Source organism: Muntiacus reevesi, chromosome 3 (genome assembly GCF_963930625.1).
Source record: "Muntiacus reevesi chromosome 3, mMunRee1.1, whole genome shotgun sequence".
In the NCBI taxonomy this organism is placed as follows: Eukaryota; Metazoa; Chordata; class Mammalia; order Artiodactyla; family Cervidae; genus Muntiacus; species Muntiacus reevesi.
This window is the reverse complement of record NC_089251.1, coordinates 243,157,924-243,182,289: the sequence shown is the minus strand read 5'-3', so window position 1 is coordinate 243,182,289 and position 24,366 is coordinate 243,157,924. Positions and strand designations below refer to the sequence as shown.

Sequence of the window (24,366 nt, the reverse complement as noted above, 5' to 3'; positions counted from 1 at the left end):
TGAAGACAGTAGCCTAGAATGAAGGTTTGTGAAATGTGCTGGGACAACGTGGTTTATGTCATGTGTTTTAATCTTAGTCAAAGGGCAATGGGAATACACTGACGGGTTTGGGAAAGTGGAAGTGGGGAGAAAAGCAGCAAGATCAGACTTTAGTTTCTTTTTCCATTTATTTTTATTAGTTGGAGGCTAATTACTTTACAGTATTGTAGTGGTTTTTGTCATACATTGACATGAATCAGCCATGGATTTACATGTGTTCCCCATCCTGATCCCCCTTCCCACCTCCCTCTCCACCCGATCAGACTTTAATTTTGAGCAATCTGACTGCAGTGAGGAGAAACCATCGAAGGTAGACAGAAGCAAATACGCTGTAGTTGAGGTAAGAGATGATAGAAGCTTGGACAGGTGGTTGGCCTAGAGGTGAAGAGCAGTAGATGCATCCGAGATCTCCTCGGGAGATAAAGCTGATGGTATTTGGTGCTGGACCCAGAAAGGGTTGGTGGGGCAAGGGAGATAGAACTCCAGGTTTGAATGTATTGTTCACATACAGCTACATCAGACAGAGCTGGCTTTTTAGATCAGATCAAGGGGAAGATCTGGAACACTTTCTTGATCCCTCCAAACTAAGTGGGGAGGGACCTCCCTAGCTTGATGTGATAGAAGATGATATCTCAATTCATCTTTTTTTAAAAAAAATATTTGTTTGGCTGTGCCAAGTCTTAGTTGCGGCATGTGGGATCTAGTTCCCTAACCAGGGATTGAACCCAGGCCCCCTGCATTGGGAGTGCAGAGTCTTAGCCACTGAACACCAGGGAAGTCCCTCAACTCATCTTGACCAGGGATTCCCGGAGAAGCCCCTCTAAGGCATCCTGAGCCGAGGCCTCAGTCTTTGGTTTACCTTTTGTTTTTTAAAAAAAATTTATTTATTTATTTTAATTGGAGGGTAATTACTATACAATATTGTAGTGGTTTTTGCCATACATTGACATGAATCAGCCATGGGTGTACATGTGTTCCCCATCCTGACCCTCCTTCCTACCTCCCTCCCCATCCCATCCCTCAGGGTCATCCCACTGCACCAGCCCTGAGCACCCTGTCTCATGCATCAAACCTGGACTGGTGATCTGTTTTACATATGCTTGTATACATGTTTCAATGCTATTCTTTCAAATCATCCCACCCTTGCCTTCTCCCACAGAGTCCAAAAGTCTGTTCTTTACATCTGTGTCTCTTTTGCTGTCTCATATATAGGGTCATCGTTACCATCTTTCTAAATTCCGTATATATGCATTAATATACTGTATTGGTGTTTTGGTTTCTGGCTTACTTCACTCTGTATAATAGGCTCCAGTTTCATCCATCTTTGGTTTACCTTAAGCTCTGTGAAGAAAGGGACTATGTCTTGTTCCTGACTGTTGGCCAGTGCTTAGCAGAAAGCCCAGCACATATGTCCACCAAAATATTATGATAAATATATGATATTTTCCCAAGAGCACAGAGAATATAAGAAGCAATGGCAAGTCGGGGAGAAGTCTAGAAACCTACACTTCAGACCTTTGGCACAGTGTTCCTCCCTCCCTCCCAGGTCACGTGCTTTTGTTGAGACTATGCTTTTCTACTTCAAATACCCTCACCTCCTCATTTAGTTGAAAAAGTTTTAAAAGTTGCTTGGGTGAATATATTTGGTTTTATTTTGAAGTGATACCATAATTTGGCAGCATTTATTTAAGTACAGTATTTTTTTTCGGTTGGATGAAACAGGGACTTATCAGTTGTAACTATATGGAGAAATGAGTAAAGAACTCAGGTCTATGCAAAACAAAGGAAATAACCATTAGGAAAGTTCAGCACTTCCCAGATGGCTCAGGCAGTAAAGAATCTGCCAGAGGTTCTTGCAGGAGACCCAGGTTCTATCCCTGGGCCAGGAAGATCCCCTAGAGAAGGAAATGGCAATCCACTCCAGTATTCTTGCCTGGAGAATTCCATGGACAGAGGAGTCTGGCAGGCTACAGTCCATGGGGGTCACACAAAGTCACACATGCCTGAGCATGCACACACGCAAGCTCAACTGCACAGTGGAAAGTTCAGCAAGGGATGTTCTGGAAGATTCTAAAAGTCTGGGCAGCCCTAGGGGCCTGGAAGGCTGGGGAGCAGCAGACTAGATTTGGTTTAAAATATTTATTTACTTGGCTGCATCAGGTCTTAGTTGTGGGTATGTGGGATCTTTAGCTGTGCCATGTGGGGTCCAGTTCCCTGACCAGGGATCAAACCCAGGCTCACCTGAATTGAGAGCATGGAATCTTAGCCACTGAACCAGCAGGGAAGTCCCAGGTTAGATATTTTTAAAGCAATGAAATGAACCCAAGATCTAGGAATTCAAGGTGAGAAGGAGGAGCCTCAGCAAATGATGTGGATGAACTTCATCTCCAAGGACAGGATGAGTGACAGTCACCTGGTGTTAATTCCAAACAGAAGAAATCAGGGATGTACAGGTGGAACGGTCTCGGGCTTGTAAGATCAAGATGGAGATGAGTCCTCTGATAGGTGGTGAGGATAGTTGAGATCACTTTGCTTGAGAATTTTTCTCTATGATTCTTGCTGTGACTGTCTTCATTTTCTTGTAAAAAGGATGCGTGTATCTTTTTTCAAAATAATGAAACATATGGACTGGATACCATTGGAAATTTGATTTTTGAAAGTCATCAATATGTTGTAAATGTCAGAGGAGGTAACCCCCTCATAGGCAGATGTTTCCAGAAAGGTGAGTGAAAATGAATAGGATTACTGACACCTTCAAAAGAACATGGTTTTAAGCAGCAGATATTAAATATTTTCTTCACAGTAAATTCAGTGTGTGTGTGTGCATGCGTGCACGTGCATGCACAAATATACACACTAGATAATTTCCCTATCTCTTTCACTCTGTGTTATTCTGTGGTTACCCAAGTATGTGAGTTGCTCAGTTGTACCTGACTCTTTGCGACCCCTTGGACTGTAGCCCGACAGACTCCTCTATCTATGGGATTCTCCAGACATGGATACTGGAGAGGTTGCCATTTCCTTCTCCAGGGGATCTTCCCAACCCAGGGATTGAATTCCAGTCTCCTGCAAAGAGGTAGATTCTTTACTATCTTAGTCACGAGGGAAGTCCAAATTATCCTGCAACAGATATTAAAATTTGACACTTTGGGTTTTTTCATATAAATATTCAACCAACCTTTGTGAATGATACTGGGTGCTGGGGTTTGGGGAAGCATCTGTTTAGGCAGTTTCTTTTGGATGGGGTGTGGGTTCCGAGTCAACCCAGTTTAGAACCATTAAATGAGCCAGCAGCAGGCCTGCTGTCCCCGTAACTGTTGGTGAAAGAGAGCCTCTGAATTTAGCTCTATATTTTCATGAGGCTTCAGAGACACCTCACATACTGGATTTCCCAACCATCTCAGGTGTAAGTTGTATCAAAGAGTCTATGTCTCGTTACATTTACAAGCTTCAGGATAAACACACAGGCTCTACATTTTTCTTCTTTTGGAATGACAAGTTCCTCTGCTGTTACCATCTATCCACAGGGCGGTCCTGGAATCTCCCTACCTACACTTTTACACCTGTTTCTTGTTTTTTTAGTCCTCTATTCCTTCTCTCCTTTTTCTTCCCTCCTACTTGCACTCTTACCTAGTATTTTTTTTGCTGCCCCTTAGCTTCTACCAGTCTCACAATGCCCTATTACCCTTTCTTCTCCTGTCCCCATTGAAGCTCACAGAACCGAGTTCTAGTTCTTTAGAATCTTATTCTCAGCAAGATAGCACATCCAATCCCCCTTTAGGAAATTATTCTACTTATCTCTTAATATTTTGATCAGGGACAAATATTTAACATTCAGGAGTCACTCTAAGTGGTGTGGATTAGAAGCATGGGTCAGGCACGGGTGAAAAATCATTTTGGATGGGAAAGCCTGTCCACTTTCCATACATTATAACCAGTAGGCAAAGACTAAATATCGGGCAGGTGCCACCCCTGCCCACCTTCTCAAGAAAAATTTGAGGAGGGACCCTGGGACTTCAAAGGTGATGGTGGCAGCCCGTCTTTTTACCAAAAGAAGTTTGATCTAAATGAGTCCAGTTTAGATTAGGTAAAGAATGAGATTGAGGAGATGTGTCCTAGAAATCAGCCAATTTCACAGCCTGGGGCAGGTATTTGTCATCAGCTGAGTCATACTGCCTTGGGATTAGCCAGCTCTACTTTCTGTTTCAACAATAAAAAGTCTTGCAAAACTGCTGGCATGTGAGACAGAGGGATCCAGAAAGTTTTGGCATCTTTTCCAGCAGCATAACGGGTTTTAGGGAAGACACTTGTGAGAGCATGGTCCATGCACTCCACCACCAGGGACAGGTCCACGTTCACAAAGGATGCAGTGCCTTTCAATTGTTCTAGGCCTGTAAAAAGAGAGACAAAAGCACATTTACCCTGTGGAAGAAGGGGAATAGGGGGGTGTGAAGCTAGGTTGCAAAGGGGAGGATGCAGTGAGGGAACTTATTTTGATTTTGCCATTATAACTGGGTCCCCTTGTGATGGGTGTTTATCTATTCCTCAGGGATGCAGCAGTGATTTCTTTAGATTGTTGGCTGTCAGACTGGAGTGAGCAGCAGAATCTCCTAGAAAGCTTGTTCAAAGCCAGAACCCAGGAAGTTAGTAGTTTGTATAAACATAGTGGTAGTAGGATATACACAGTACTTCTTAAAAACAAATTTGATATAGGAAAAGTGTTTACACGTGCTAGTGCATATATGTGTGCACTAATATAGCATGTGCCTCTATAATTCAGTGACTAAAGGGAGACTCATCCACTAAAGCCCTGACTCAGGAAGCTAAAGGTATCTTGGTTCTCAGCAAATGAATTGTTTGAGTAATAAGCTAAGATACCTTTAAAGAGGCAGGGACTGGTGATGGCTTGAAGCATTCCTCCTAAGCTCTTAAAACATATCTTGAATTGTGTATCCTCAAGGGAAAATCTATTGTGTTAAATCTTTTGACTTCAGCTCCCAGTAGCCACAAGCTGTTCCAAGAGCCTAACTGAGGTTAGCTCATAAGTCTTAAGTCTATTTTAAACTCCTACTACTCCAGTCTGGGAAATGAAGCAACGTGAGCTTAAATTTGTGGTCTGCTTTGGAAACATGAGTCTAGCTGATCTCGAAGTCTTGGCTTGGAGAACTCTAATAAGAGCAATCAGGACAAAATCGGGCTCTACGCCTTTGGTAATTCTGAGAAAGGACACCTGGCCCAGAGGCCAAGTCAAAAAAATTTGAGATAGAAGTTGATGATATATTCCCAGGCATCTAGAAAATATCAATTTCAACAGCAAACAGGGAAAGCTCTTTTCAATGAGGGATTTTGTTTTCGAACTTAGAGACGTCAGAGTCGGTGAGTGAGAATCAGAGCATTTAATGGCAGTGGTTGTAACCTGGTATATAGTGACATGTCAGCACTGAGAGGTTTGTCAAACCAGACGTTCTAGTTGACATATATGTACCTGTATGCGTGTGTGTGTGTGCGCACGCGCACACAGTGGGATAGTTGCAGAAGTCAGTCATTCTCCCCCAGTAGATGTGACTAGGCTCTTGGCTCCACCTTGAAAACCCCTGGCCTTGAACCTTGCCACAGTTGGCTGTCTTACCAAAGCCCGCTGAAGAAGAGGCCGGATCACAGCTGGGGTTAGGGTGGCACCAGGTCAGGTGGAGCTCCTGGCTCAAAGCAGGAGCTTAGTAAGCCTTTGAGGACTAGCAGGTAAATGTTAATAAGGCCAGGAAGTCTGATGTGGAGGTAAGAGCCCCAATACAGGAAGTTCCAGCAGTTCCTCAATGCCTCATTCCCATTACAGTGCATGGCAAAGAATAGTTGGCCAAGTCAGGCCATCTGGGTTCAAATCCAGCTCTTCCACTTACTAGCTGTGCCACTTTGGGCAAGTTACATCCCTGTGCCTCTGTGTCTATAAAATCCAGAGGGCTTGTTTGGGCATTTTAAATGAAAGAGTTTGTGTAACGTGCTTAGAACAGTGACAAGTATATAGTGAATGTTTACTATGTGTTAGTCATTGTTATCTAATATTTATGATTATTCCTCCAGCTTTGACTCAGTCTGACTTACCTTACTTCTCCTTCCTCTCCACTGCCATGCATTCCTGCTTCAGAAAGCTTCCACCCAAATATTAATAATTTCTTCCTGTTTAGGTCTTATTCAAACCTGACCTTTCCTATAAAGGTTTCTTAACCAGCAATGCTTTGACCCTGTGCTGAATTTCTCGAGCAGTTAGACTGTACTATCTAGCTCTCCTTCTAGGCTGTTGGGTTGTATCTCAGAAATAAAGGGTCAAGTTTCTTGCATGTTGTAAATCTCAGCGTTCAGAGTCATCTGGTTACTTTCTGTTGTCAACTAGATTGTAAGTTAGGCAGAGTCTGAGTCTTTGAATGAGTGGTAGGTGATCACCAAAAAGAGGTGGTTTGTGTAGATGTAATGACCATGGGCTCCAGTCCAGGCATTGCTCTGAGGAGTTGTATAAACTTGGGTAAGACATTTCCCCTTTCCAAACCCCTGCTCGCTGCTATAGTTCTTTTGAGGAATAAATGATACAATTCATGAGGCACTTAGTATGGAACTTACTACTTAGTAAATGCTCAGTAAATGTTTATAAACATGAGCAGGAGCTGACACTAATCAATAGGGACTCCTGATCTGTATTTGAGATCTCTACTAGCGTATTACCATGATAACCTTATTTTTTCCTTTCTGTTTGAGTCTCTTTCAAACTGTCTAGGACAATGAACCCCACAGGACCCTGGGTCCACCCCAAAGCTCACTTTTCTTGATGTAGCTTTCTCCATATTGTTGTTTGATGTCTGGAGACAGATGCTTCCAAATGGCAAGCTTTTTTTCAGCAGCCTTTTCTGGATCTGACAAATTAGTTTTGAACAATCCCGGTTCAATGCAAGCGACGTGCACACCAAAAGCTTTCATGTCCCGCCTATGAAAAGAGCCAGTTGAAGACATTTAATTCAGGCTTATTTGAATAATGTTTGCTTATAAATCTTTTCGTGGAGTCACAGAATTGGGTACACAGGAAAGAGCATCTTATTCTACCATCTCAGTTTGCTTGAACTGGGGAACTGAACTATGGAACTGAACTATGGGACAGATCATCTTCCACATTCCAGACTGGCTACTATGTAGGACACCTGAGGGACACATCTGAAAAGCACAGCAAAGTCTTTGAAAACTGAACACTGGGGTCTCAAACCACAGAAGGTTGGTTGAAAGTTGTGACCGGAACACAAGCTGGTCAGTTATCTGCTAAAAACAATAACAACAATAACCTATCAACATTCTCCCCAGAATTTAATAATACTCATAGTTTCATGTTGTACCAAATATTTAGCATATGATGCATAAAAGAAGTCAGAAAATCTCAACTCACATGAGAAAAGACAATGGACAAGATACCAAGGCTGAGGCAACACAGATGTTGGAATTATCAGTCTTTAAAGTGCTTGTTACAGACATGTTCCAAGAGATAGACACTCCTGAAGTAAATGGGAATTTAGAAAGCTTCAGAAAAGAAAGAAAAGATAAAGAAGAACCAAGTGAAAATTTTACACTTGAAAAATGCAATAACCACAATAAAATATTTACTGGCTGGTCTCATTAGTAAAATGAAGAAGATGAAGGAAAGTCAATGAATTTGAAGACAGATCACTGGAAATTACCTAATCTGAACAGCAGAGAGAAAAATTGACAAAGTGAACAGAACCACAGGAATCTGTGGGACAAAGCCAAAAGGTCTAATATTTGTGTTAGAATCCCAGAAGGAAGAGAAATAGTGGATTGTAGATAAAAAATGTTTGGAGAAACAATGGCTGAAACCTCAAATATGTGAAAAGGCATAAACCTACAGATTGGAGAAGCCCAGTGAACCTCAAACATCATAAACCCAAAGAAACTAATGCCTGGGGCACCGAATTGAAGGACTTTGTTTGCTAAATTGGTCCTTTCATGGTTTTATGCTCTGGGGTTCTCTGGTGACACACAGCAAAAAGAGGTAGTCAATGTTTTCTTGTGGTGGCAAAATCTTCACATTAGATTAGCAAGCTTCTGTGTGTGTGTGTGTGTGCGTGCGTGTTAGTCACTCAGCTTTGTCCGACTATTTGCCACCCCATGGACTATAGCCCCTCAGGCTCCTCTGTCTATGGGATTCTCCAGGCAAGAATACTAGAGTGGGTTGCCATTCCCTTCTCCAGGGTAGCAAGCTTCTACTCTAAGTTTTATTTGGAAATGGAAGCATCAGAGGAAAGCTGTCTTTCTTGTCCTTGGGGTAGAGGTGAGATGGTTACCATCCATTCAGTTATAGTGTGTGAAATTTGAGCCCAGAACTTGCAACAAGAGGGGGGAAGAAAAAAAGCTGCATCGCTATGTCATTACTTTATCAGATAATTTTCTACTGAGGGTTTAATAAGATGTCACTGTTGTGTCTGCAACTGACAGCAATACCAACAGAGAGACCTGATTTAGTTCCTCTCTATGATTCCCTAACTATTAATCCGTTGAATACAAATTTGCCACCACTATTCACATATGCATTAATGCAAAAAGGAGAAAAGACTTTAAAAGATTTAGGTTCAAATCCCATACTACCACTTGACACCTAGGTGACCTTGGGTGAGTTATCCCAACTCTCTGAGTTTCACTGGTATCATTTATATTTTATTTCACCTTTTTAAAGTGTTTTTTCCTTATTTTTTGCTTTGAACCCTTGTGTCAAGGGCTGACGTTCAGTATCATAAACTGGGAATAGTTTAAAGCACTAAATAGAGTGTCTGGTACATAAATGTTCAATGAATGTTAGTGGTTATTATTTGCTAAGATGTCCATGTTTGCTTTACCTTAAGCTGTCATTGAAGCCTTCTACTGCATACTTAGATGGAGAATAGCCCCCTCCACCAAATGCAAGCCGACCCCCAATGCTGGAGACATTGATAACTCTCCCTCGAGCCTTTTTGACCAAGGGAAGCATGTTTAACGTGACACTGATGAGTCCAAACAGGTTCACCTCAACAGGTTCTCTGTAGTCGTCGACCGTCAGCCAGTCGTTGGGTGCCAGCACACCAAGAATGCCGGCGTTGTTGATCAGACCCCAGAGACCTAGAACAGAGTGGAAGGGAAGGAGGTGTGGTAGAAGGTGATACTTATATAGGCATCCTTGATGGAAATATAGCTCTGCCTTATCTGATGGCGCCATTTCCTCCTTCCAGTCATCTTCCTTCCTGCTCTGAATACTTGCAGTTTGGGGAAGTGACAGTACAGTGGGTGGGAGGTTAAACTGAAACGGCTGAAGTTCTGTTACTGGAAGTCAATCTCACAATTTTTCTGTTTCTGCTTTGAATGTCAAACACTATCTGAGTGAGTCTTTTTAATCTCAGATGTGAGGAAATTGCTCTATTTTTCCTATCATGCTGGATGGCATAGCCAGAGAATACTTCTGAACTGTTTTTATAGACAAAGAACAACATCGATCTATTTCATTTATTTTTGGTAAAAATCCAGTCATTCATCTGTCTTATTTTATGATGGGGAACATTTAACATTGTTAAAAGTGCTTGGCATTCAAGTATTAAAATATTATTTGGAGCCTTATCAAACTACTGCTTTTGAGGTTCAGAGTCTCAACTATATGATGAAGATGTGATAAAGAAAAATCACATCTGTTTGTTTTTTCCTTTGTGGATTCAAATATCTTCATCCATGAGAGTATTTCAAACTTCATTCAAGGAAAAAAAATAAAAAGTCTTCTAGTTCAGAATGCTCCTATCTTTGCAGAATCTAATGCAGAATGAGGTCCAATGACTCCGTATTCTACCATGACTACCTAAGACACATTTGCTCAGATCACCAGACTATTTTCTTCCTTTCCCAGTGACAGTGTGTGAGCTCTGGAACCATTTTGCGGTCAGAAGATGGTCCTGGGTATCCAGATGGCAATTCAAGGGTTGCCCTCAGGATCTACTGTAGATTTTGGCCCCAAGTTGTTTACTGTGTAAGTGGTTAGAGTCGCACTTCACAGAAAAAGAGCAGTTAACACCATCATCTTGGTTCTAAATTCACCCATGGGGACGCATGAGAAGATAATGTGGGCTGTGTCTCTCATGCATGTAGAGAGCTTGCAATGTAGAAATATTCAGGGCTATTCTAAACTTTCTCCCATCTTCTCCAGTACACAACTGGTATCTAGGAGACATTGTTTTTGGAAAGACCATTTAAAATCAGACTATTTACTTTCATTTAGCTTTGCTTACTTCTCAACACCCCCTCCACTCCCCTCATTTTCACATCACTCACCTTTCTCCCCAACTTGGTTTTTCACCCACTGGGCAGCCCTCTTGACATTTTCTGGGTCAGTTACATCCAGAAGCACAGTATGAAGCCTCTCTGAAGTTTCTGCCTTTAAAGCTGTTGATCCCGATTCAGTCAGACAGGCAGCAATTACATGAAACCCTTTCTTATCAAAAGTTCTGGCTGCCAAGTTTCCAAAGCCAGTGTCACAGCCAGTGATGAAAATGTACTTATCAGTGATGTTTGCGATCTTTAGCTGTCTTTTATAATTCCACAGAAAACCACAAAGGATCAGAAGGGCTAACAGCCAAAAGAGCATTTTTTTCCTGTTGTATGACAAGGACACTTCTTTCTTGAACAATAAAAGAAGATGGCGTCCTGAGTGTTCAAAATTAGAAAGAAAATTCAAATTAGAACCATTAGGGCATAATAACTCAGAGTGATGAACTTAAGATATCTTAATGCATTTGGATGGATACATAGATGGTTAAAAATACAATAACTCTTATTTGGTTGGGAAGATGGCTATGTAAGCATTAAATTACACTTATCATATGTGCGTGTGTGTGTGCTCAGTCGTGTCTGACTCTTTGTAATCCCCATGGGCTACATTTCTCCAGGCTCTTTTGTCCATGGGATTCTCCAGGCAAAAACACTGGAGTGGGTTGCCATTTCCTCCTCCAAAGGATCTTCCTGACTTAGGGATCGAACCTGTGTCTCCTGCCTTGCAGGCAGATTCTTTACCACTACACCACAAGGGTTTCCCAAGTGGCAGAGAAAGTAACTGGCAAAATTGACATGGGTCATTGGATTGATCTGGCTCTTTTCCTCTCTCTATATATATATATGCAAATATTTCTTTGCTTAATAAAGAATATGAACATAAACGCAGATAGAATGACACACACACTCATGTGCACACAGACACACAACTCTATTTCTATTGTTTTACAAGGAAGAGATTGTTTCAGATAAAATATAATGCAATATATCTTCACTTATTGTGGAAAATTTGGACTCTGCTTTCATCTTTTTTTCCTGCTGAAAGATCTATAGCTAAAGAAGAAAAAAACGGGTAGTAAAAATAAGTCAGCAGTAAAAGGCAGGTTTGTGCAAACTAGTTGGTTCTTGTGGTGTAGCTGTGACTATTTCTAAAGCAGTCAGGTTTTTAGACTATTGTGACTTAAAAATTTGGTATAGTTTTTCCAAATCTTCCCTCTGTAGGAATTACTGATTTGTTGCAAGTGAATGTCTATGTAGCAAGATTTCCCCTTTTCAAATAAATAAATACATTTAAAATATATAATTTTGAGGGGTGGAGTGGTGTAACCAACTCTTGCAAAATTCGTATTTAGACATTTTAAGGAAATTTCATGTTTATACATTCAATTAGTATAGTGTTTTACTCAAGTCTAGGTCTTGATAAATAATTGTTGAATAACTAAAAGTTGACTATATTCACCAAATAGATTCTGTAACCTTTGTTGCAATCCATACTCCCAAGGGAATTATGTGAAAAATGCAAATATTCATGGGGTTTAATGTGCCCTAGAACTGAGAGTGGAAACTCTGTGTTGTAGGGTTTTGCTGATGGCAGGCAGGCCTAAGGGGAGCAAGAGTAAAACAATAGCTTACTTTTGTAAAGCGTTCTGCCTTTCACTTTTACAAATAGGTCTCATTTGATTCTGTTCATAGCCTTTTCAGTTAGAGAGGGCTCATTACTTGCCTCATTTTACAGGAGAATTAATATGCCAATTAATAAATGAAAAAGGAAAAATGGAATTAGCAAATCATCATTTGGCAGCTGACATAGTGACAGTTGTTCCAGGCAGTTCTAAACTAGTGGGTGAAATTCTGATGAGAAACAGTAACTATAGAATCTCAAAGAATCTCTGCATAAGGCTCATACTAATTAAAAAGAGAGCAAGAGTAATTTCACAGTGGAGAGATCTGCCGGATACCACTTTAACCAAGTGATAAACACGAACACTACAGAGACGACAAAACAGCAGAGGAGTAGCTGGACATGGAGTACTTCTCTCTTCATGGATTCATCAGGGATATATCTTCAGATGCAAGGATCTCTCAGAGCACCAGCTGAGAGCTGGCAGGAGTGCCTGACCACTGGAAAGGAATATGGATCCACGCAAAACTCAGTAAGAGGAAGGAAGGGAAAATTAGGAGAGTGAGTAGGACTGGAACTGCACTCAGGGGGTGAAGGAATAAAGCCGGGATGAGATTCCCACACCGGAGCAATAGTTTGGGACAGAGAGGAGGCCTTTGAGGCTATTGGAGAGTGAATCAATTGATCTGTGATATTCTGAATGCAGCAGAGAACCACAGCCCTACCTGTCCAGGACACAGGTCCCTCCGTACGTGCAGTCGCTGGGAGCTGGACTGTTGGGATCAGAGAGCAATCCCAAAGTGAGGGCTGCTGGTGACTGCGGGAGATGGCCTGAGGGGATGTGAGGGAGGAGATCACGCTGGGAGTGCCCTTGAAGGAAGACTGGGCAGTCGTGGAGGCAGGGCCATAGTGCTGAATCATGCGCAGGGGGTGGAGCCACCACTGTGGCCGCTCTCTCTCCCCACATGCCAGAGCCAGCAGCTGACCAGTAGAGAAAGACCCCAGAGATGGTGGTCCTTGGGGGCCTGATGCACCAAACAACAGAGAAAGATCACAGCCAGGAGCGCCTTTGAGCACCTGCTTCACCAAGCAACAGTGAAGGATCAGCTAGGGAAGTCCTTTGAATGCCAGCTTCCAGAGGCTAGAAAAAGACTCTACGTTTGTGCTAAGTTGCTTCAGTTATGTCCAACTCTGTGTGACCCTGTGAACTGCAACCTGCCAGCCTCCTCTGTCCATGGGATTCTCCAAGAAAAATATTGGAATGGGTTGCCATGCCCTCCTCCAGGGGGCTCTTCCCAACCCAAGGGTCAAACCCATGTCTCATGTCTCCTGCATTAGCAAGTGGGTTCTTTATCACTAGCACCACCTGGGAAGCCCTTGAAAAAGAGTCTAATGGCACTTTATCTCCTATGCCCCTGGCCACTGGCTTCCCTATGCTTTTGGCCCCACCAGGTTCCCACACTCTAAGTGGCCATGCCACCTCCCTGCCCAGTCCTCACTGGTGCAGAGCTGCCAGAGGCTAGAAAGAAAAAGCCTTAATAGTGCCATATCTCCTGCTCCTGTGGCCGCCGCCTCCCCTGCATACATGGTGCGTCAGGGTCCCCACCATTCAAGCAGCTGTGACACCTCCACTCTTGGTCCTCACTGGGGCAGACCCAAGTCCTCCAGGGCAGCCTCAGGAGTGAACTCCTGTGATAACCTACATGCAGTGGTGGGGATAAAACCACAATGGTTTTAGCAGAGTGGCTAAGGAAGAGGGTTGAAAATCTTTCCACCAGCTGTACAAACTGCAGATTAAATACACACAATCAACTAGGTAGACTCCGTACCTATGGGATATATAAAAGGACAATGAGTGTTCACATAAAAGAAAAAAACCCTAGCTCTGGCAACTGTCGACATTGGAGGCAAATACACATAGGAGTAGAGGCAGAATAGAATCCGACAGTAGGTCCCAAGAACAGTCCAGTATAGGAGGGCTTCCTAGGAGGTGGAGGTAGAACCACTCCTCTCTATATACATTGTTTTTTTTTTTTCTTTCCCCTCTTTTTCCCTTTCTCCCCCTTTCCCCATTTTTTATACTCTTAATCTTCCCCCCTTTTTTCTTTTTCATATATTTCTAATTTTCTTCCTTTTTTTTTTCTTTCTTCATTCTCTCTTTTCTCTCTTCCTTTTGTAAATGTGTGAGTTTCTTTGGGTGCTTTTGGCATTTGAGTGTCGTTTTCACCATTAGTCTTGAGGGTTTGTCTTCTGTGCTGTGACGCCTGTGAAGTCTTGGTGCTACAGTAAGGGAAGGAACCAATAGCAGACGATTGGAGCCAGAAAAACGGGTAAGTGATCTGGAAGACAGAATTGTGGAAAGAACTGAAGCAGAGCAGAATAAAGAAAAAAAATTAGAAAGAAATGAGGACAGTCTCAGAGACCTCTGGAACACCATTAAGCACACTAACATATGAATTATAAGGGTTCCAGGAGAAGAGGGGAAAAAAAGGCATGAGAAAATATTTGAGGAGATAATAGTCAAAAACTTCCCTAACTTGGGAAAGGAAATAACCATCCAAATACAGAAAGCTCAGAGTCCAATACAGGATAAACCCAAGGAGAAATACACCAAGACACATATTAAACAAGCTAATGAAAATTAAACACAAAGAACAAATATTAAAAGCAGTAAGGGAAAAGCAGCAAATAACACACAAGGGGATTCCCATAAGGCTAACAGCTAATCTTTCAACAGAAACTCTGCCCAGAAGGGAGTGACAAGGTATACTTAAAGTGATGAAAGAAACAAAATTACAATGAAGATTACTCTATCTAGTAAGGATCTCATTTAGATTCAAAAGAGAACTCAAAAGCTTTATGGATAAGCAAAAAAAAAAAAAAAAGAGAGAGAGAGAATTCGGTGTCACCAAACCAGCTTTACAACAAATGCTAAAGAAATTTCTCTGGGTTGGAAACACAAGAGAAAGAAAAGGCCTACAAAAACAAACCCAAAAGAATAAAATAAATAGTAATAGGATCATTATTTAATTAGTGTTAGTTACTCAGCCGTGTCCAACTCTTTGTGACCCCATGAACTGTATGTAGCCCAACAGGCTGCTCTGTTCCTGGAATTCCCCAGGCAAGGATATTGGAGTGGATATCCATTTCCTTCTCCAGGGGATCTTCCTGGCCCAGGGGTTAAATCTAGGTCTCCTGCATTCCAGGCAGATTCTTTACTGTCTGAGCCACCAGGGAAACCCCATATGTATCATATATATCAATAATTATGTTAAATATAAATTGACTAAATGCTCCACTTAAAAGATACAATGGATACAAAAATAAGACCCTTATATATGCTGTCTACAAGAGACCCATCTCAGACCTAGGGACACACAGACTGAAAGTGAGGGGCTGGAAAAAGATATTCCATGCAAATGGAAATTAAAAAAAAAAAGCAGGAGTAGCAATAGTCATATCAGATAAAACAGACTTTAAAATAAAGACCCTTATAAGAGATAAGTAAGGACACTACATGATGATCCAGGAATCAATCCAAGAAGATATAAACATTATAAATATATATGCATCCAACATAGGAGCACCTCAATACCAAGGCAAATGCTAGCAACTATTAAAGGGGAAATTGACAGTAACACGATAATAGTGCGGAACTTTAATACCCCATTCATACCAATAGACAGATCTACCAGACAGAAAATTAATAAGAAAACACAAGCCTTAAATGATACATTATATCAGTTGGACCTAACTGATATTTATAGGGCTTTTTATCCAAAAACAGCAGCTTTCAGTTTTTCTCAAGCGCACATGGAGTTTTCTCCAGGATAGATCACATTTTGGGTCACAAATCAAGCCTTGGTAAATTTTAAAAAATTGAAATCATTTCAAGCATCTTTTCCAACCACAACACTATAAGACTAGATATCAGCTACAGGGAAAAAAACCACCACACAAACACGTGGAGGCTAAACAGTACACTTCTGAGAAACCAACATTTTACTGAAGAAGTCAAAAAAGAAATCCAGATATACTTAGAAACAAATGGCAATGAAAACGCAACAACTCAAAACCTACAGGAGGCACTAAAAGTAGTGCTAAGTGGGGCGCTTATACCAATACAAATCTCCCTTAAGAATCAGAAAAACATTGAATAAACAACCTAACCTTACACCTAAAGCAACTAGAAAAAGAAGAACAAAAAACCCTGAAGTTTGTATAAGGGAAGAAATCATAAAGATCAGAGCTGAAATAAATGAAGGAGACAATAGCAACTTTTGATCCTGCACCGGAAAATCATTTTTTCTTTTGTCAAAAAGAACATTTTTAGGTTGACAAGTGAAATTTGAGTAAGCTTTGTACATCTGATAAACAATAAATATTACATGAATATCAATTTCTCAATTTTGATCACTTCTATGATTATGTACAAAAAGTCCCACTTTTTATGAAATACACATGGAAGTACTTAAGGATTAAGTAGCACCATGTCTCCAACTTACTCTTAAATGGTTTAGGAAATAATAAAAATATGTATATAAACAAGCATTAAGAATATGTACATTCTTTAAAGAGAGAATAAGAATGTAAATGTGGTACAATGTCAATATCTGGGGATTCTGGGTTGTACTATTCTTTCAACTTTTCCATAAGTTTGAAATTAATTCAAACCAAAAACTTCAAAATTTGGCGAAGGAAAATGATTTTTTTTTTTTTAATGAGAAAAGTGTTCATTGGACTGCTTTGAGTTCCATGCACAGGATAGGTGAGAAGTTTCATATCCAGAACTTCAGAGTCTAGTAACTTTGGACGCCAAGTTTTCTGCCTTCTTCTCTTTGGGAAGTTCACCTTCATAACCACTGGAGGAAAGCAAAAACTCAGACCAAATCAGTCAGACTCCCTCTCCCTCCTCATCTTATCCATCTCCCCTCTTCAACTTCCTCCTTCCTTAGCCAAACCAATTTTTTCCGGGTGACAAGAAAACAGAGAGGAGCTTTTAGTTGTTAGGGATGGGCTCACATTAAAATGTGTTGTCCTCATCAGTTACTCCTTTGGGCTGAGGGTTATTTCAGATGCTGGTGTCCCAGCCTGCAGCCTGAATCCAAGGACTGCCAGCCTTGACCTAGAGCTTTGCAAAGTCTGTCCTTTTCTCAAAGATTATCATCCAAAACCACTGCTTCTTCTTCAGTCCCTAAGGTTCACATACCTCTAGGTCATTGGACCAAGTCAGCCACAAACCAACACATACCTTTGTCCTCTAATTTTAGCCAAGATGCCACCTTTGAGTAATAACCCTCGGTCAGTCAGAGTTGCTGAGAACATGACCTGTACACAGAAGCTGATTGATGGTTGATTGGTTCATTGACCACTGGGAAGTAAATGAGTAATAGCAACTCACAGGGCTGCACTGGCCTTATTCTGCCAGCTGTGGTCACCTCCATATGGGTCCTTGGTGCCAGCAATTCAGTCAGGGCATTGACTTTGGTTGCTTGGGTTGTTGGCTTCTCTGTGTGTTTTCCAATTTGTCTCATAGCGTTTATTGGAAATTGTATTTCCAATTTATCTCCCTGCTTAGTAGGGGTACAAATCTCTCGGCAAGAAGTGCCTAGGTCTATCAGAGTCCCTCTAACACCAAAGGACTGTGAGCTTATTGACTCATCAAGGCCAAGAACAGAGTAAGAGAAAGCAGATCTTTAGCCCCTACAACTCAACGCATGAGGTCGGGTGCAATTCTGAGTGGACGTCCTCTGAACAGGTCATGGAGTGTTTTCTTCAGCCAAAATCAATACTAGCCAATTTGCCAGTAAAAATTTAGAAAGCAAAGACCAAGGTCACACACACACACACGCACACGTACACAAGAGACATTAAATCAGGATTTAGGAGCTGAGGCCTTGGAAGCAGGCAGATCAAGTTTCAGACTCAGTTCCTCTACCATCAGAGGGCCTTTGGGTCAATTGTCATATTATCTTCATTTCCATTTTTCTATCTGTAAAATAGAGATAACTTCTACCTTGAAGAGTGTTGTTGTTATTTAGTCTCTAAGTCTTATCCAACCCCTTAGGACTGTATAGACTATAGCCCACCAGGCTCTTCTGTCCATGGGATTCTCCAGGCAAGACTACTGAAGTGGGTTGCCATTGCCTCCTTCAGGGGATCTTCCAGACCTAAGAATTGAACTCACGTCTCCTGCATATCCTGCATTGGCAGATAGATTCTTTACCACGGAGCCACCAGGAAAGCCCGCCTTGAAGAGTACCTGGTGAAATAAAATGACTAGACTTCCTGTTACCCAGGAAGACCCTTGTCATGTGGCAGGATTGGTTGCTGTATGCATTGCTCAGGTCTTAGCATGGGGTTCTCAGCCTCAGTGTTTTGGCAGTTTCGGTCAGATAATTCTTTATTGTGGGGGGTCTCTCCTGTGTATTACAGGATGTTAGCACCACCCTGGCCTCTGCCACTTAGATGCCAGTAGTCCTCTCCCCTAGTTGTGACAACAAAAAATGTCTTCAGACATTGCCAGATGTTCCCCTAGGAATAAAATTCCTCCCAGTAGAGGAAAATTTCCTCCCAGTAGAAATGCTGGTCTAGTGTTTCCTTGTCTTGGAGGTCCAGAACAGTGAAACTCAGTCTTTGTTTCCTCAGTAGTGACATATGGATGAAAGTTTATATTTTTTATGGTCTTACCAGAAAATTTTTATTATTTATAAATACTGGATGGCATCATCAGCTCAATGGACACGAGTCTGAGCAAATTCCTGGAGGTAGTGAAGGACAATGAAGCCTGGAGTGCGACAGTCCATCTGGTCGCAAGGAGACAGACGTGACTGAACAACAACAAATTCATAGCCTGCTGCAGTAAGCATTAATATCTATGATTTTAAAAAGTTTCCTAGGAACTTCGCTGTTGGTCTAGTGGTTAAGAATCTGCCTTTAAATGCAGGATACTCAGGTTCAATCCCTGTTTGGGGAACTAAGATACCACATGCTGTGTGGAGCAACTAAGCCCACGGGCTGCAACTACTGAGCTTGTGTATTCGAGTCCACACGATACAACGGGAGAGTTTGTGCATTGCACCACAGGGATCGCACATGCTGCAACTAAGAGCTGAGGCAGCCAAATAAATAACACGAATGAATATACGTATTTTGAAGACTGCCTTTTTGTCATCAGGAGGATAGGAGGCAGTGAGCAAAGCCAAATCTATGTATGCAGCCATTTGTGAATTTAGAAATTAGCAAATGAGCACTCACAGCATTTATGAGGCCTAAATTCTAGCTGAGCCTTTTGAGTTTGGACCGCTATGAACTCCTCTGGGGTGCCCTTCAGATGAGTACCATTGACTACAGAATTCAAAGAATGCCCTGAGAAAGCCATGGTCCTTGGGATTCCCAGTTGACCAAGTCAGGTAGGAATGACAGCAACTCTATGATCTATCGAGTTGGTACCACATTCTAGTGGCTCAGCTGGTAAAGAATCTGCCTGCAGTGCAGGAGACCTGGGTTTGATCCCTGGGTTGGGAAGGTCCCCTGAAGAAGGGAAAGGCTACCCACTCCTATATTTGGCCTAGAGAATTCCATGGACTGTATAGTCTATGGGGTCGCAAAGAGTCAGACACAACTGAGTGACTTTCACTTCACCTCACCACAGTCTAGGCCCTCTGCTAAGATCTAAAAATATTTATCTCATTCAAACCTTACAGTAAAATTATCTCTATTTTATGGATGAGGAAACAAATTTAGAATTGCATGTTAATGGGCTCAAGATAGAACTGTGTTGTTTCAGGCCACTTAATCCCAGCATCCATCCTTTAATTATCTGTTCCACTGTTACCAGGATTTCCACTCAACTCTGGGAGTCTGGACTGTGTGTACACTTCTCTACACCACCATGCCTAATGATACTTGATATTAAGTAAATACATGTAGAAAGAAAGAAGAAAGAAAGAGAAGAAAGTTTCCACTTGAACACCAGGCATCTAGCAATAACTGGATTAGTTTTTGAGTCCTTGGAATCATCAGGGCATCCACCTCTCCTTCTCGTCCTTGTCATCAGATAGTCACACTTCCCATTTAGATAACTTTAAACATTATTGAAAAACGTTCCTATAAAATTTATCTCATCAAATTATCAAAATATTTCTGTGAGCTAAGTAGGATTGGTGTCAGACATAAGATCATTTGCCAGAGAGTGGCTAGAACTAAAAATTTCATCTCTGAGCTCCTAAACTGTGTTAAAAAAAAAAAAAGAGAGAGAGAGAGAAAGATAAGTAGAACTAGAAAGAGAGGAACACATTATCAGTCGATAGGAAAAATTAAAATATATTATCAAAATTCCCCATGATGCCACAAAAACTCAAAAGGAATCAAAAAAGGAGAACTAGGTTTCTGTTTGATCTGTATTTGAAGGGCTGAAGAGTAACTGCTTGTCTGCAGCTACTGGAAAATATTACAACTCAATTCCTGTCCTTGTCCAGTTCTGCTTCTTTTAATTTTCTCTTCCTGGGTTTCTCTTCCCGGTTGAAATATCTAAAATAAGATCCTTTGATTTCACTTCTCTTATTCATCTTCCTCCGCCCTTTAAAAATAAATGAGAGATTCTTAAAAAATAATAAGATAGAAAATAATGTCCCCATGTTTCAAAGTCACTGTGAGGTACACTTTGTATAAGAGAGGTGGAGTTCTTTGTAGTTACTTCCTCCCAAACAGTTTGGTTTTATTTCCACAAAACTTCACGAAGAGAAAGCAATACCGAATCTAGTCAATCACACTGACTGTTCGGGTATTTGCTGAATCTTTATTTTTATTTTTTTCAATTTGCTGCAAGTGTGACCCGAGGTGAATTAACAACTAAGTTTTTTAAACCAAAACACATCAAATAGAGAACATTTATCAAAAAGCTTTCTTAAATATATTCTTTCTGAGTTTCTCTTGCACAAGCTTTCTTAAGGTTGACAGCAGTCTGACTGGACAGGTATGTCCCTTATCCGTTTAAATCTTGTAAACCTGGGACTTCTCTGATAGTTCAGTGCTTAGGAGTGTACCCTACAATGCAGGAAATGTGAGTTCAATTCCTGGTCATGGAACTAAGATCCCACATACTGCAGAGCAACTAAGCCCATGTGGTGCTACCATTGAGCCCGCACACCACAACCAGTCAATAGGAAAATGAAAACCTATTATCAAAATTCTCCACCACGCCACAAAGACGCAAAGGAAATAAAAAAAGGAGAACTAGTTTTCTCTTTTATCTACACAAAGTCCAAACACCACAACCAACGACCCTGCATGATGCAACCCAAATCCCACAAATTGAAACTGACTTGACACAGCCAAATAAATAAATAAATATTGTAAACCTGGTAAACTGACACCAGATTCCTTTTTATTTTTATCTTTTCATTGAATCAAGAAAGTCTGTCACTATTTAACCTAACTGGCCATTCTGAGATTTCTGTGACACATTTCTTTAAGAAAAATGACATTTGTGCCCAATGACACAAACTAAGAATATGATTAATGAATGATATTTTTTGTGAAAAAAGTCTTCAGTTGGGCACCCAGAAATCTAAAAGAAAATTTAAATGGAGCCAAAGATCTTACCTAAAATAGTCTCACATGAGCGTCAGATTAAAATAATAATGATTATGGTGCACCAATGAGATCATTGAGGTGATATTCATCCTTGGAAGTTCCCTCAGACAGTGTAATGAAGAAGCTCCTCCATTAGTTACGTTCCCCTTGAATCCCGCTTCCTGCAGGAGGGAAGTGGCCCTCAGGATCCAGTGTGCCTTGTATAATGGGACACTGAGGTGTGTGTGTGTGTGTGGGGGGGGTGCCTACTTTGCAGGCTCATTCAGTCTCCTGGTTGAGCCTGGAGGTGTGCCAGCCCACTCTTTTGTAGGGAAGACCTGATGAGTTTATGTTTTGCATTTTTAGTTCTAAGGAAAAAAACCTATCTCCAATTTTCCTTTGACTTCTTTCAAAACTTTTAAATTATAATTCATCAAATCATCTGCAATAATACTTAATATTCTCAGTCTCTTCTAGGTTTATTATTTTGCCAATATGCTCTCTGATATTATTGGCAGGTTAAGAATCATTGCTAAAGCCATGGTTACCTTATTTATGTTGCTGAGTAAGCATTGCTAACTGGAAGACATGACATACTAAATGTTATTATAGCTTACAGTTACAAAGCTTCAAGGAAGCTTGCAATATAGAGAGAATGTTATGTAGAGTTGCAGAAAGTGTGTTCAAATCTTCAGTATATTTCTTTTCATCTCAGTTATCTTTGAGCAGTTTTTAATGGCAATACCTTGAGAAAGTGACATTCATTGTAAGAGTTTTAAATCCAATTCCCATTTTTTCCCATTTGATATATGAAATAAATTTTCCTTGAATTCAGATATTGAACTTTGTTCTAAAAATTGGGAACACTTTTCAAATATCACAAATAAAACAAAGATGATACAACATTTAATTTTCATTTTGTGCAGCGTCTAGCCAAGGATATTTTTAGGGCACCTACTAAGCTAAGTAAAGTACAGTCCTTACCCTGGAACTGATAGTATAGCAGGACATTTCAGAACTATTTGTTCAACCTTAAACTGAATTTTAATTTAAAAATGTGTTTTTTTTTAAACTTTTCCCCCAACTGTTAAAAATTGATCCATTGAGAAAGAAAGACCACACCACCACTTGGATCATAAAGTCTTTAACAAGGGTTGCCCTTGAAGCCACTAAACTGACTTTCTCCCTCTGTTATTTGTATGTTGGAAGTTTCAGGTAAAATTCCAACCCCTGAATCATAAAACAGAGTGAATATCTGAAGCAGACTTATTGCTGTCATCCCAGTGTCCAGGAATCAAATGTGCATTGAGGAATATCCCTGCTTCCTCCTGGACAGAACAGCATCTTTCTCACTCAGCTTATGTGTGAGTGTATATTTGCCTAAACTGCCCTCTGAAAGTATTGGTAAAACAGGTAGACAAATAGACCTGACCCGCAGTTGGTAGCAAATCTGTTGTTCCAATTAGGAACACTCTTTTTAAGAGCTCTTCCCCACTCCAGTTTCCAATTCATTATAAGATTCCTAGATGGTGTCAAATAGGTACAGAGAGATGAACTAGAGGTAAATCTAATTGTAACTCTAGGGTGATAAAGAACATTCAAAGAGAAACCTGGAGAAGGAAGTTCAAGGCAAGGTTTCTGGTGGCATTGAGCTTATTTCTGTGATGAGATGGACCCAGTGCCATGAAGGAATGAAGTGACAGAAGTGACAGGAATGAAGGAATAAGTGACAGAACTCCATCATCGGTTACCTTATTTAAGATGACCTGGGACACAGAAGCTGTTGTGGCCTTGCTGGGCTGCTTGTAATCTGCCTGATCTGGCCGCTGTGCTGGGGGAAGGAAGGATTGTGCCACCCTGACCTCTCAGATCCTCTTAAGGTAGAAATGTCTGGGCTTCCGTGAAGCTCAAAGTACTTAAGTGTGTGAGGAGTCCGCAGGTTCCCTCCTCACTCTATGAGTCACTGTGACTCGAGTTGATGACTAAATTTGTCTTCTTCAGATGGAGGAAGCCAAGAAGCTCTGGGTCATGTGTTTCCAAAGGAATCTGCAGTATCTTTAGCAAATAAAATGTAGTAACTTTTAGAAGGGACTTAAAAATGATCAATGATACTTTTTCATTGTGAGTACTGAAATAATTAACATAGAGACATTTTGTAAATGGCCTGATATATTGTTTTAGTTATTTAATTTTTGAATTAAGATTATTGTTCATGATCTCTAGTTGTTTTTTTCATCCTGTTAACAGTACTCCTTCCTTTCTAAAAGAATAGGTAGGGGAAATCAGTCCCTGATGATTCTTTTTACCACCTTAAAAAAAACTGATGAGCAAGGAGATCAAAACTGGTGAAATGAGAGAGTGGACTTATAAGTCTTAATTTGTGTTTTAAGGTACAATAAAGAGATACTGACCTTGGTGGCTCAGACGGTAAAACGTCTGCCTACAATGCGGGAGACCTGATTTGATCCCTGAGTCAGGAAGATCCCCCGGAGAAGGAAATGGCAACTCACTCCAGTACTCTTGCCTGGGAAATTCCATGGACGGAGGATCCTGGTCATGGGGTCACAAAGAGTCAGACACGACTGAGCGACTTCACTTTCACTTTCAAGGAGATACTGAACAGTCTCTAGTACTGAGATCACTGGAAATGGGAAAGGATGCCCCCTTCTTTCCCAGCATTGGTCTATTTTAGAAACGATCACAACTGACCTGGCATACCCTGAAATGCAGTGGGAAGTGCTGAGGCTGCAGGTGCTAATATGTACCACCGCCTCCTCTCCCCTGCCCCCCAAGCT

The 24,366-nt window shown here is 41.0% G+C and overlaps 1 protein-coding gene across 2 annotated transcripts; it reads right to left on the bottom strand.

The window, feature by feature from the left end:
- Positions 1 to 214: 214 nt before the first annotated feature.
- Positions 215 to 23,466, bottom strand: DHRS9 (dehydrogenase/reductase 9). Of its 2 annotated transcripts, none has more exons than XM_065931699.1 (5): positions 23,323 to 23,466; positions 10,378 to 10,749; positions 8,925 to 9,183; positions 6,849 to 7,012; positions 215 to 4,430 (listed from the first exon to the last, which is right to left on the bottom strand). In XM_065931699.1, exons 2-5 carry the CDS (start codon positions 10,688 to 10,690, stop codon positions 4,207 to 4,209), a joined length of 960 nt encoding a protein of 319 aa, XP_065787771.1. In that variant the 5' UTR covers positions 10,691 to 10,749; positions 23,323 to 23,466; the 3' UTR covers positions 215 to 4,206. The 2 variants fall into 2 exon arrangements, with proteins under 2 accessions (XP_065787771.1, XP_065787770.1); XM_065931698.1 differs by lacking the exon at positions 23,323 to 23,466 and adding an exon at positions 12,721 to 13,913.
- Between the last annotated feature and the right edge of the window lie 900 nt (positions 23,467 to 24,366).